This window comes from Elgaria multicarinata, chromosome 2 (genome assembly GCF_023053635.1).
Source record: "Elgaria multicarinata webbii isolate HBS135686 ecotype San Diego chromosome 2, rElgMul1.1.pri, whole genome shotgun sequence".
NCBI lineage: Eukaryota > Metazoa > Chordata > Lepidosauria > Squamata > Anguidae > Elgaria > Elgaria multicarinata.
Window position 1 is genome coordinate 143,313,833 of NC_086172.1, and position 12,385 is coordinate 143,326,217.

General features: G+C 43.5%; 1 protein-coding gene across 4 annotated transcripts in view; it reads right to left on the bottom strand.

Moving 5' to 3' along the window:
• RALGAPA1 (Ral GTPase activating protein catalytic subunit alpha 1) overlaps positions 1-12,385 on the bottom strand; it is a 174,620-nt gene that overhangs the window by 121,250 nt on the left and 40,985 nt on the right. For all 4 annotated transcript variants that reach the window (XM_063117818.1, XM_063117817.1, XM_063117815.1 and 1 more), the window contains exon 16: positions 5,368-5,529. In XM_063117818.1, the coding sequence (XP_062973888.1) occupies positions 5,368-5,529 (162 nt within the window). The remainder of the gene's footprint in view (positions 1-5,367; positions 5,530-12,385) is intronic.

The window sequence follows — 12,385 nt, forward strand, 5'->3', positions numbered from 1 at the left end:
AAAAATTTCCCAGGGATTGACGTCATACTAACTGGTCTATAGTTCCCAGGTGCCTCCTTTTTGCCCTTTTTTGAAGATAGGGACATTAGCCCTCCTCCAGTCATCCAGAACTTTACCCATCTCCCATGATTTTGCAAATGTAATAAATACAATAGACAATTCATCACACTTAATTCTTGTTAAAGGAATTCTTCTGAAATAGCAACATGCAAGGATTTTTTTTTACAAGATGTATGCAGAGCAAGAAACATAAAAGACAAGGGAGTGGAGAAGCAACTGCAGTAGTCATGTCTATTGTTCACATATTGTGATTATTCACATATAAAGCAGGAGGTGAAGGGTCTAAATTGTAACATCAAAAGGGATGTGCAGTCAAGGACAGCTGAACTCTCCCCCTCCTAACTCTCTGAAGTCCATCGCTGCAGGCACTTCTCTCCCAACCTGGTTCACTGCTGGTATTGAAGCCATACTGGAGGGGAAGAGGAAGTTCAGGTGGTAGGCTACAGCAGAGCAAGGCGAGGGTGGGGAAAGGGTCAGGTGCCCTTACCCACTTGCCCCTTTTTTCTGTTAAAATTAGACCCCCCTTCCATCAAACATGGCTGCCACAGTTTCATCTAGGTTGGCTTTTAAGCAACCATATAATGCCTTGAAGGAACAATGTCTACTCTAAAATGTTATATGAAAACATTAAACAGGTGAACCATTCCATATTTTTTCTTGTAGACGAAAAGACAACAAATAAATGAAAAAAGATTCAACTGTTGAAATCTTCCACGGTTTCAAAACATTAGAGTTTCTTCTACAGGCTAAGATGCTTAATAGCTCAAATAAAATAAGATGGCAAAAAATATCCTTGCATATATTTATTTATTTATTTATTTATTGCATTTTTATAGCGCCGAAGCACCTTGGGCGGTTCACAAAAACTATACTAGAAAGGTTGTTCAATAATCAAAAATCTTTGAAAATGAAATAAATAAATCTGTCTAAATGTTTTTATAGCAAGACAGAAAAGCCAGCTACAAATGTTTCATACTAGGTATGGACAACTGTAAAAGATGGGATATTATTCTGATAGTACTGAAATACTATCTCCTTAAACCTCGACATAGTAGGATTGAACGCGGGGCAATTCTCATGGGTACTGGACACAGATAGCTTTGGCACATCTATTTGAAATTTTTGGGCATGCTGTTTCCCAGCTTATACCCTGTTGTCTGTGATCATCTCTCACTACACACAAGATTAAACTGGCAGCACACACTGGCAAATGATGGAAAAGTTACACTTGTAGAGGAGTTCCCAAAACCAAACCTTAACTATAGTAGTGGGGGGACACACACCCATACACACTCCCAGTCCATCTACCCATGGACCGGGATGCCACACATGTAGGATTTGAAAGAGGTTTTCCTCAAGACAACAACAACAACAATAACAATAATAAAATTATTTCTGACCCGCCTCTCCCTTTGGATCAAGGCGGGGAACAACATTAAATACAAAAATACTCTAAAATACAGTAAAAATACATAAAACTGATTAAAACATATAAAAACTAATACATTATTAAAATAACAGCCAGGCATCTTAAAATTTGACTGGATAGGCCTGCCAGAAGAGATCAGTCTTTATAGGTTTTTTTAAATTCAGAAAGACTGTTAAGTTGGCAAATCTCTCCCAGCAGGCCGTTCCACAGTCTGGGAGCGGCAGAAGAGAAGGTCCTCTGGGTAATGGTTGTCAACCTAGTTTTAGCTGACTGAAGTAAATTCTTCCCAGAGGACCTAAGTGTGTGGGGTGGATTGTACAGGAGAAGGCCATGCCACAGGTAACTTGGACCCAAACCATGTAGGCCTTTAAAGGTAAAACCCCACACTTTATACTTTGCCCAGAAACTAATTGGCAGCCAGTGAAGTGATTTTAAAGTGGGTGTAATATGGTCACCGCTAGGTGTACTGGTGACCAACCTGGCTGCCATGTTTTGAACTAGTTTAAGTTTCCGGACTAGGCACAAAGGTAGCCCTATGTACAGTGCATTGCGGAAGTCGAGCCTTGAAGTTACCAGTGTGTGCACTACCATCTTTAGGTCTTCCAGCTCTGGGAAGGGGCACAATAATCTGATGCATCACCCCCAAATTCAAATTTAATATATTTAATATATTTTTCAAATTACTCTCCATCTTACCACAAGGGCAACTTTGATTTTGACCTATCTAGTCTCAAGATACTAGGGTTGCAAGATGCAAATAGAACTGGTAACAAAATTTCAGTTTTCTAGTCACAGTCTGAAAGGAGATACTGCAACTGAATGTTCATCACAATCTGCCAAACTTACAATCTCCTCACTTAAAGTGACTGAACTATAGTGATAATATTTAAGGAATTCATCTTTTATTTCTTTTTTATTGCCACAACTATACATGAGGACCTTATCGGAAAGGCTTGAAAGCTTGCATGACCTAAACAGTGTAATCCAAGGAAGTACAATTATAACCTATTCTACCTATCTCATTCTGTGGGACCAATCTAACTATAATAATGACACAACAAGCATGGAAACATAGTTCAAAAGCTCTACCTTGGCACTGATGCTCCTCCTCTTCAAACTTGTTCAAAGTTATATAAATGAAAATTTGATGCCTGCTCACGGGGCTCACATACGGGAACCAGGAGCGTGTCACTCTTACAGCTTTTTCATAGGAGTAACTAATATCTAACAATCAATTTAACTGTTTTTTATTGATTGCAGTACATAAACTTTCTAAATCAATCAGTAAAAATAAAAAAGTAAATTACCTGGTAAGGTTTACCAGTATACATTTACCGTATACATGTGATAAGAAATTTCTCCCTGCAATATACTTTTATACAATCAAGCTTGCACTTAACAGTTTGTTATGTGATAGAAGTGATGATCAGATTTAGTTCTCAGGTGCTGCTTGCTAAGTTTTAAATAAAGGTGTGTTGGAGTCATGCTGGCCTTAAATACCACTTGCCTGAAGGATAAGTGGGGGAGGGAATGCACATGGGAGAACATTACTCCTATTTTCCAAATAAAGGGAATATTTTAAAATTAATTCTCAGTGAGATAATATTTCCATTTTTTTCTCTAATAGAAGTTATAAAAGGTATTAACATGTAATTATATCTCCTAGAAGTTTCTGTGAAATTAACCCAAAAGTCACAACAAATTGTTATACTAAAGACATATATAAAGGCTCAGAATCTTAATTTTACATTAGCTGGGGAAAGATTTAGGAGGGTTTAAAAATGCTTCACATAGGTCAGACTAATTACATAAATTGCAAGCCACAGAAAATGAGAAAAGTAATTTTGAGTTGCACTCACACAGAAACTTAGTTTGCAACTTGTGACTGGACATGTTTTAACAATTGCTAAGGTTCCACAAATGTAAATAAGTCACATGAAGATATCTTTTACTCTCATATAGTTAACATGTGCTCTTATGATTCTACACTCACATCCACACTGATTGTTAAACAACCTGGATCATTGTTATTCACAGTGCTCGTTGCAAATTTTAAAATGGACATATTTGCATAGTATAATATGGTTGGAATCCAGAGGCCTGCATACAGGGTTCTGTACAGGCTACTGGTGTTTTTGAGATCCCCGTCCCCAGCACAGTACCCAGCGCCCTCTAGAAAGCTGTCCCTGAAGGTCAAGAGCAGCAAACTATGCCGCATAGGGGATTGAAGACAGAGGCAAAAATTATCAAGGACCCTATATGTGCAAGGAAACATTTTAAACATGCACATTCTTTGGTTTACATTCCACCCTCCCTCTTCCTCTCCCACACTCTCTCTCTCTCCCCCATACCACCCTGGTGCAATGTGCATATTGACTAACTGCACTTCATGCCAAATTTGTTTCTTTTAGGACCAGTATATAATGTAGAAAACCAACACTTGAACACTTATTTAGCCCCGTACATTTACTCATCAGATGTTACAAACAAACAATGCATGACCATTACGTGAGCCAACCAGAAAGACAAAACTATTTAAACCACCATTGGTTACTGTGTTATCTGAACCCAGATATGACAAGCAGGTTTGATCATCAGTCTGTATGAGAGTGTCATGTGGCTAGATTTCAATGATTTTAAAGATTTAATGCACAGGACATCTCCAGCTTTCAAATTTTAGTGAGTAGTACACTAATTGATAGCAACCCAAATAACATTTCTTTTATGGTATACCACCTGATGTACCAATAACTTGTAAGAAAGAACTAGGGATAGTATTCAATCATGTCTAAGCATTAGTGCTAATGATGCTGTGCTAAGTGTAAACCAACTCTCACCTGAAGTAACTAATGCAATTGGGGAAAGTGTTGATTTGCTGCTGAAATGTGGTGGCACAGCAGCAGCACAAATTGGCAACTTTTCTTCAAAACAAGATGCACAGGGAAATTGCCACTTTATCCCATTGCACTAGTTACATTGCACAAGCATTGGTTAGCTCTAACCCTAACTTCTTGCAAAGACCAGTGATACTAAAAAGTATGCATGATTATAAAAAAACTATACTAACATTAACTACCTGGAACAGGACTTCTCCCATATCTATAAAGATTGTTTGCTGCTGGAAAATACCACAGTTTTGTAAAAATGATGGCTATCATTTTAAATTTTGTATCTGAACAACTTTTGATATGTCAAAAATGTTGTATTTAAATTGGCTTCCCTGACTCATTGCAATCTCAAATATTAAACAAGGCAGTCCTGATCTCTTCATCAAATTCAGGCAATGGGGTATACAGGTATTCTTAGCAGTTGTTCTGCAATGGAAATTGAAAAACTAAGCATCTTCTGCAATGAATTCCAGATCTTTATTCATTTTGTGGCTGGTTTTAAGCAACCAGTGAGATTTTCTATAGTTACTACAATATCTAATTTTTTTAATGCAATGAAGTATTGTGACTAACTCTGAGCCTTCAGGAGTAGGCAAAATACAAAATGAAATGAAATTATATACTATCAGAAAAGGGACTGATCTTGATGGACATTTCTGTGGGAAGTACTTCAAGCAGCCCTATTCTATGTTATTGACACCCTGGAAACAAATCCTTATGAGGTGCCTATAGAGCATAGAGATCACATGTTTGGGTATATACGTAAAAACTAATCGGCGACTAATCGGCATAAAGTAATTGTTTCATCACCTAATACACCACATAGAATTGCCCAACACACACACACACACACACACACACACACACACACACACACACACTGGTAGTTATGGTACACAGAAAACATATGTAGAAAGTTATTTGTGTGCAGACAGAAGTTTCTGCCTATTAATTTTCCTTCTAACTAGGTCAGTGTTCTCTAGTACATACCAACTGTTTTTTGCCGCACTATGCTTCTGGCTTTTTCTGTTCCTGGAGATCCAGTAGTCGTTGCACTGCGCTGTCTCATTGGGGCCTGTCCAGGTTGATCACGACTCCAGCCTCTTGAAAATGACTTATCAACAGATGCCTTATGAAATTCATGGCCAACACCTGAAGGGGGAGGGATATCACACATCAATGACACTTATGAATTCATACATCCGAGAGGATAATTTACCAGTGATATGATTAAGATTTCCACTACATATTTTCATTGTTTAAATTAATAAAGTTACTCAACGCCAAACATATATACTTGATCTATTTATTTATTAATTATTATTATTATTATTATTATTATTATTATTATTATTATTATTATTCCAGTATTATATAAGCAAAGGCTTTTTCTATAAACAAAGTGTTACTATATCTTCCTATGTGTTAAATCTGCCTACAAAGCCATATTCCCTTATATTGACTGCTTATTCCCCCTTCTGTTTCAAGCGATCACTACCTTTGTTACAGGTAAGATTTAAAACTAACTCGTAATGATGTATATTTATAAACTATTCCATATAGTTTGATAGAGCTAAAACTGAATCTTCTGATATAACATAAACATTTTTATGTTTTATTTCTCTTAACACTACTACTACAATCATTCACCAAAGCGCATGTTTACACCAGCCAAGTTCTGTTCGAGCTGGATAATCAGTTCTTTGCTGGTATGCAGTTTGCACTTGCAAGGAGCAGACGTGAGATAGCATCTCAGTTTGGCATGTGGGACAGTAGGTAAGAGAGCATAACCATGAGTAGATCTGCAGGTGGGGAAGCTTGACTCTTTCCAAGCATCAGATCTATTTAAGATCTGGGAGCAGATTTGCTCACGCAGAACCATTTCGAGGCATCTGATCTCTTTTAACCTATCATTGGGAGCAGATCTGCTGCCTAAGATTTGCTTTATGACAAGTGGCAAATTGGAGTCCGCCCTGTCAGCATATCCACTTATGAATACAGTGATGGGTGAGCTCGGCTGGGGCCCACCCTGCGAGAGCTCGCAAACCCCGCTCGCACAGTCCGCTCCAACGAGCCAGGTCGCACAAGCCCCCTAAGCCCTCGGCAACTGTCCTAAAATCTCTTCACTGGTTGCCAATTAGTTTCCGGGTGAAGTATAAAGTGTTGGTTATCACCTTTAAGGCCCTACATGGTTTGGGTCCAAGCTACCTGCAGGATCACGTTCTCCCGTACAATCCGCCCTGCACACTCAGGTCCTCTGGGAAGAATCTACTTCAGTTAGCAAGAACTAGATTAACAACTGTTACCCAGAGGACCTTCTCTTTTGCTGCTCCCAGACTGTGGAATGGCCTGCCGGAGGAGACTTGTCAGCTTAACAGTCTACTAGCATTCAAGAAAGCTATCAAGACTGATCTCTTCCGGCAGGCCTATCCAGTAGAAATTTAGGATATTTTTAGTATGTTTTTGGGATGCTTTTAGGATGTTTTTAAACAGTGTATGCCATATTTTTGATCAGTATTTTGTGTATTTTGTGCTTTTTGCTGTTCCCCACCTTGATCCAGTCGGAGAGGCGGGTACGAAATATATTATATTATTATTATGAACTGCCCGCCACTTCCCCCTTCCACGCGGCAATCACTTGCCATTAGCATGGGGGGGAGAGTGCAATTTCAAGACACTCGGGAAATCACACATTTCCCTCCCCCTGCGTAAATAGGGGCCTTAAAGGTCCTTCTAATGCAAGGATGTTGCCTTTTAGGGTTATCCCATCCAAGGCAGCTCGAACATGATTTCAAAAATGCAGGTTGCTTACCTGTAACTGTAGTTCTTTGAGTGGTCATCTATGCATTCACACATATGGGCTTTGCGCCTGCGCAGAGACCGAACCGGAACCTTCTATAGCTAAGTGGAACGTTTTTGGCGGGAACCCCTCCCCCACGCTACCGCGCATGTCCCTGGGGTTCCCGCCCTTACCTCAGTTTACAGGAGTCCGACATTGTGCCCCCATAAACATGAGTATAAATAATAAAGTACATTCCACAATATAACTGTGTCATTTATAAGTCTCACACCACCAAGTGGGGATGGCGGGTGGGTTGTGTGAATGCATAGATGACCACTCGAAGAACTACAGTTACAGGTAAGCAACCTGCATTTCTTCATCGTGGTCTCTATGCATCACACATATGGGCGAGTAGCAAGCTGACATACCTTGGAGGTGGGTTGGTGCATCATCTGAGGATCTCCGAAAGCACTGTCCTCCCAAATGAGCAGTCCTGTCTCACACGGGTGTCCAAACTGTAGTGTCTAACAAACGTGGACGGAGTGGACCACGTTGCAGCTCTACAAACATCTGTCAATGGAACACCTCTGCTGAAAGCAACAGACGTTGCGACGGCTCTAGCAGAGCGAGCTGTCACAGGCTTCAACAGCTCTAGTTTTGAGAGGGCATAGGCCATTTCAATTGTCTCCACGATCCAGCGCGATAACCGCTGGCATGACACAGAGAGTCCCTTAGAAGGTTCTCCATAACAAACAAACAATTGATTTGTTTTCCTAAAATCCTCTGTCCTAGCCTTGTAAAAAGCAAGAGCTCTTCTTACATCCAGTGTATGTAACGAAGACTCAACAGGTGTTGCAGGATTCGGGAAGAAGGCTGGTAACGTGATGTGTTGGGAAAGATGAAAGGATGACACTACCTTTGGCAAGAAGGCAGGGTCTGTGCGTAGCACCACCTTGTCCTTGTGAAAAATAGTATAAGGAGCGTCTATTCTGAGAGCTCTAAGCTCACTTGCACGTCTTGCCAATGTAATGGCCACCAAAAAGACAGTCTTGAATGTTAGGAGTCTAAGGTCTGTTGAGGCCATAGGCTCGAAGGGTCTCCTTGTTAGTGATTGTAATACAACTGGCAGGCTCCATGGCGGAACAATCTCCTTTACTGTCGGTATCGTATTCTTAAGTCCTTTTAAGAATCTCCTCGATGCTGGATGTGTAAAGGGTGAAAAACCATCCATGCCTCGATGAGAAGCCGTAATAGCGGCTAAGTGGACTCTGATTGAAGTGAGCTTGAGTCCCTGCTGGTAAAGTGCCAATAGGTATTTGAGAATCAATGACAAAGGGCAAGATTCTGGTGCTTGACCGTTTTCTAAAGCAAACTTCTGGAATCTTTGCCACTTTGCTGCGTAGGACTTTCTTGTTGAAGGCTTTAGTGATGCCAACAATATATGGTCTATAGTTAAGTTTTCGATATGAGGAGAGGAGTGGTTGTTATCCTCCACGCCGTCATCTTGAGGGTCGACAGATTTGCGTGTCGAACCCTGCCCTGGTGTCGAGACAGCAGCGTCGGTGTGGACGGGAGTCTGGTGTAATTCCCGTTCGACAGTCGAAGGGCGTGGGAGAACCACGTCTGTCGAGGCCACCACGGTGTAATGAGGATGCAGTCCGACCAGTCTGTCTGGATCTTGGCTAGTACTTTCGTCAACAGTGGAAACGGTGGAAAGATGTAGAGAAGATCTCCTTTCCAAGTTCTGGTGAAAGCGTCTCCTAGAGAGTTCTTTCCTCTTCCTGCTCTGCTGCAGAATCTGGAACAGGCTGCGTTTCCTTCGGTAGCGAAGACATCAACAGCAGGTTGTCCCCAGTACCGAAAAAGGTCTTCCCTTATCTCGGTATCGAGCTCCCACTCGTGGTCGACGTGGAAGGACCTGCTGAGGGAGTCCGCAATGATGTTGTCCTTCCCCGCTACGTGGATTGCAGTCAGGTAAGTATTTCTCTTTATGCACCAGTTCCAAATTCTGAGTGCCAATCGGTTCAGGGGGTGTGATCTTGTTCCACCCTGCCTGTTGATGTATGCCACTACGGTGGTGTTGTCCGTCGCGATCAGGATGTTTCGGCCTTCGATAATTTGTGTGAAGGTCTTTATTGCATTTTCCACCGCCAAAAGTTCTAGGTGGTTGATGTGCTGTTCCCTCTGAGAAGGAGGCCAGCGACCTTGAGCGGTGAGTGAGTTGCAGTGTGCTCCCCATCCGGCCAATGAGGCATCCGTCACAATCATTACCGAAGGAGTCTCTTGTTGAAACGGAATCCCTTCTAAAAGATTCTTTGTAAATAGCCACCATTTCAGGGATGCTCTTACTTGCCTCGGGATAGACAGGTAAGTTCGGCGGGCATCGCGTCGAAGATCGAATGTTCTTAAGAACCAGCCCTGCAAGATCCTCATTCTGAGTCTTGCAAACTTGATGACTGCGGTAGTCGCTGCCATTAACCCTAATAATCGTTGGATCGTCCATGCCGAGACCTTTAGACGGCTCTCGGTAGCGATGACTAAATCCCGAAGGGTGTCTGCTCTGGTAGAGGGTAGGTATGCTCTCCCGTCTCAAGACGATAGGGTTACCCCTATAAAGTCCAACTTCTGATGTGGGGTCAAGATGGATTTCTCCTTGTTGACCCATAGACCGAATGAGTCCAACAGGTCGAGAGTGGTTAATATGTCCTTCTGGAGTGTGTAACTGTTGTCCGCTACCAGAAGCCAATAGTCTAAGTACGGATATATGTAAATTCCTCTTTGTCTTAGGTGGGCGCACACCACCGCCATCACCTTCGTGAAGACCCTCGGTGCCGTGGCAAGCCCGAAGGGGAGGACGGTGAACTGGAACTGAGACGCACCGATTGAGAATCGAAGGTAAGCTTGATGTGACTTCCTGATGGAGATGTGGAAGTACGCATCCTTCAGATCCACCACAGCGAACCAAACTCCTTTGTGTAGGAGCTGCAGAATGGAAGTAACCGTTGTCATACGGAACTTTTTCGGGGTGATGTATTTGTTTAGTTGCCTTAAGTCCATGATCGGTCGAAGACCTCCATCCTTCTTCCGGACTGTGAAGTAGTGCGAGAAGAACCCCTGGTTGAGTTCCCCTATGGGTACGGGAGAGATGGCTCCCTTTGCTAGTAGGGTTCGTACCTCGAGAAGCAGAGGAGGGGATGGCGCTGTTACTCTCACCCCCGAAGGAGGGAGGACATCGAGCTCGATGGCATAACCCGACTTGATGATAGTGAGCACCCAGGAATCTGATGTTATTGACTCCCATTGATGGTAAAACGGTGCTAGGCGGTTCGCAAAGGGTGGTGGGTCTGGGACGAAGGAGTCAAACCCGCTGCTTCTTATTGAAGTCGGGTTGGCGCTTGTCTTGTTGAAAACGGCTCTGATACGGTCGCTTTCTTTGGAGCTGAAGTTGCTGCCTCGGTTGGCTTTGATATTGAGGACGCTGTTGCTGCTGTTGTTGCTGGACAGGTGGTCTTGACCAGCGCTTAGGTCTATACTGTGGAAGTGGGGCGGCGAAGCCCATCTTCTTTGCCGTAGTACGGGCTTTATATATTGTGTCTAATGTGTCATCAGTCTTGGCGTTGAACAAACCCTCGCCGTCAAAGGGCATGTTCTCAATCCTAGCCTTCGTTTCATAAGTTAAGTTTGCTGATCTTAACCAGGCGTGCCTCCTTAAAGATACTGCACCCATCATACTCTTGGAGTGACAGTCGACCTGATGTCTGGCAGTAGATAGCTGCTGCTTCGCTATAGCGGAGGCTTCTGCCTGAAAAACCCTAGCCAACTCTCTCTTGTCCTCCGGAAGGTAGTCACATAGTGACCCTACTTTCTCCCAAAGGAAGAGTTGGTACCGAGCCATGGTTGCCTGGTATGTCGAGGCCCTGATACCGAGGGATGCAGAGGAATAGATTCTCCTGCCTGTGATATCCAATTTTCTGCCCTCTTTATCCACCGGGGCGGAATGAGGCTTTTGTGATTGACCTTGGGCTGATTCCACCACAATGGAGTTGGGTTTTGGGTGTTGGGTGAGGAAAGCAGCATCTCCCTCCTGTATGCGATAAAGGGTTTCCAGTCTCCTTGATGTGGCTTGTATGGACGCTGGGGGTTTCCAAGAAAGCTGTGCCGTCTGTTTCAAGGCTGGAGGAAGAGGAATAGCGACTGCAGCGTTGCTCTTAGTGTGAAACACATCATAGATGGGATCCACGACTGGCTCGTCGGGTTGTTGTATATCCAAACCAAGTGCTTGAGACATTCTCAGCATATGCTCTGAAAATCGTCCCATGTTGTCAGAGGGTGAAGCAGGGTCTTGCGAGTGTATAACATCCTCTGGCGACGGTACTGAGGGGGTAACCGACACCCTAGAATCGGTATCAGAAGGATAATCATCCTCGGGCGAAGACACAGTGACAATCTGTAATTGCTGTTGCGCGAGCTCCGATTGCTCCTGATGGGCTGGTACCGTAGCGGTCGCTGTCGGTATCGTAGAGGCGTGGCTATGGCGACGATGAGTTGACGCTGGCGAAAGCTGGTGAGACGGTGGAGCTAATGGGATTTGAAGAACCCTTGAAGTGGGAGGAGGCTGGGCAAAGCAAGCCTCCGGCGTGTATTGGTAATCCCGATCATGTGGGAAATACCTCTGCGGTCGATAATAATCCCAGTCATAATATTCATGCCTGGGCTGGGACTCAGAGTATTGGGAGGCCCTATCCTACTCCTGTCTTGGCCTTTCTGTGGCCGCTGGTCTAGGAGACGGCTGCGTTAGAGGGATAATCTCCTCAGTTTCTAACGCTTCTGGTGGATCCCGTAATGAAGCTACCGAGGCTGAATCCCTAATTTCGCCTTCTGATAGGCTCTGAGGTCACCTCGGTATCGAGGGTAATTCAGATGTCGGTCTCGAATGAGGTCTCGGTACCGAGACAGTTACAGGGACCGTAGGTGCCGAAGGAGTAATTGACTGAGTCTGGATAGGTTTAGAGGACCGGGGGGACCTCTTGGAATATTTCTCCCTGTCCTTCTTCTTCTTCTTCTCAGTGTCGGAAGAAGACTTGGGAGTCCGGGCCTTTTTAGTAATTTTTCTGGCCGCGGAGCTCGCCAATGACCGCCCAGGCGTGAGGGGTATCAATGCCCTATTGTTCGCACTGGTTTTGTGGCACTCTTCGGTGCTACGGTCTTGAACGGTCTTACTCGGTG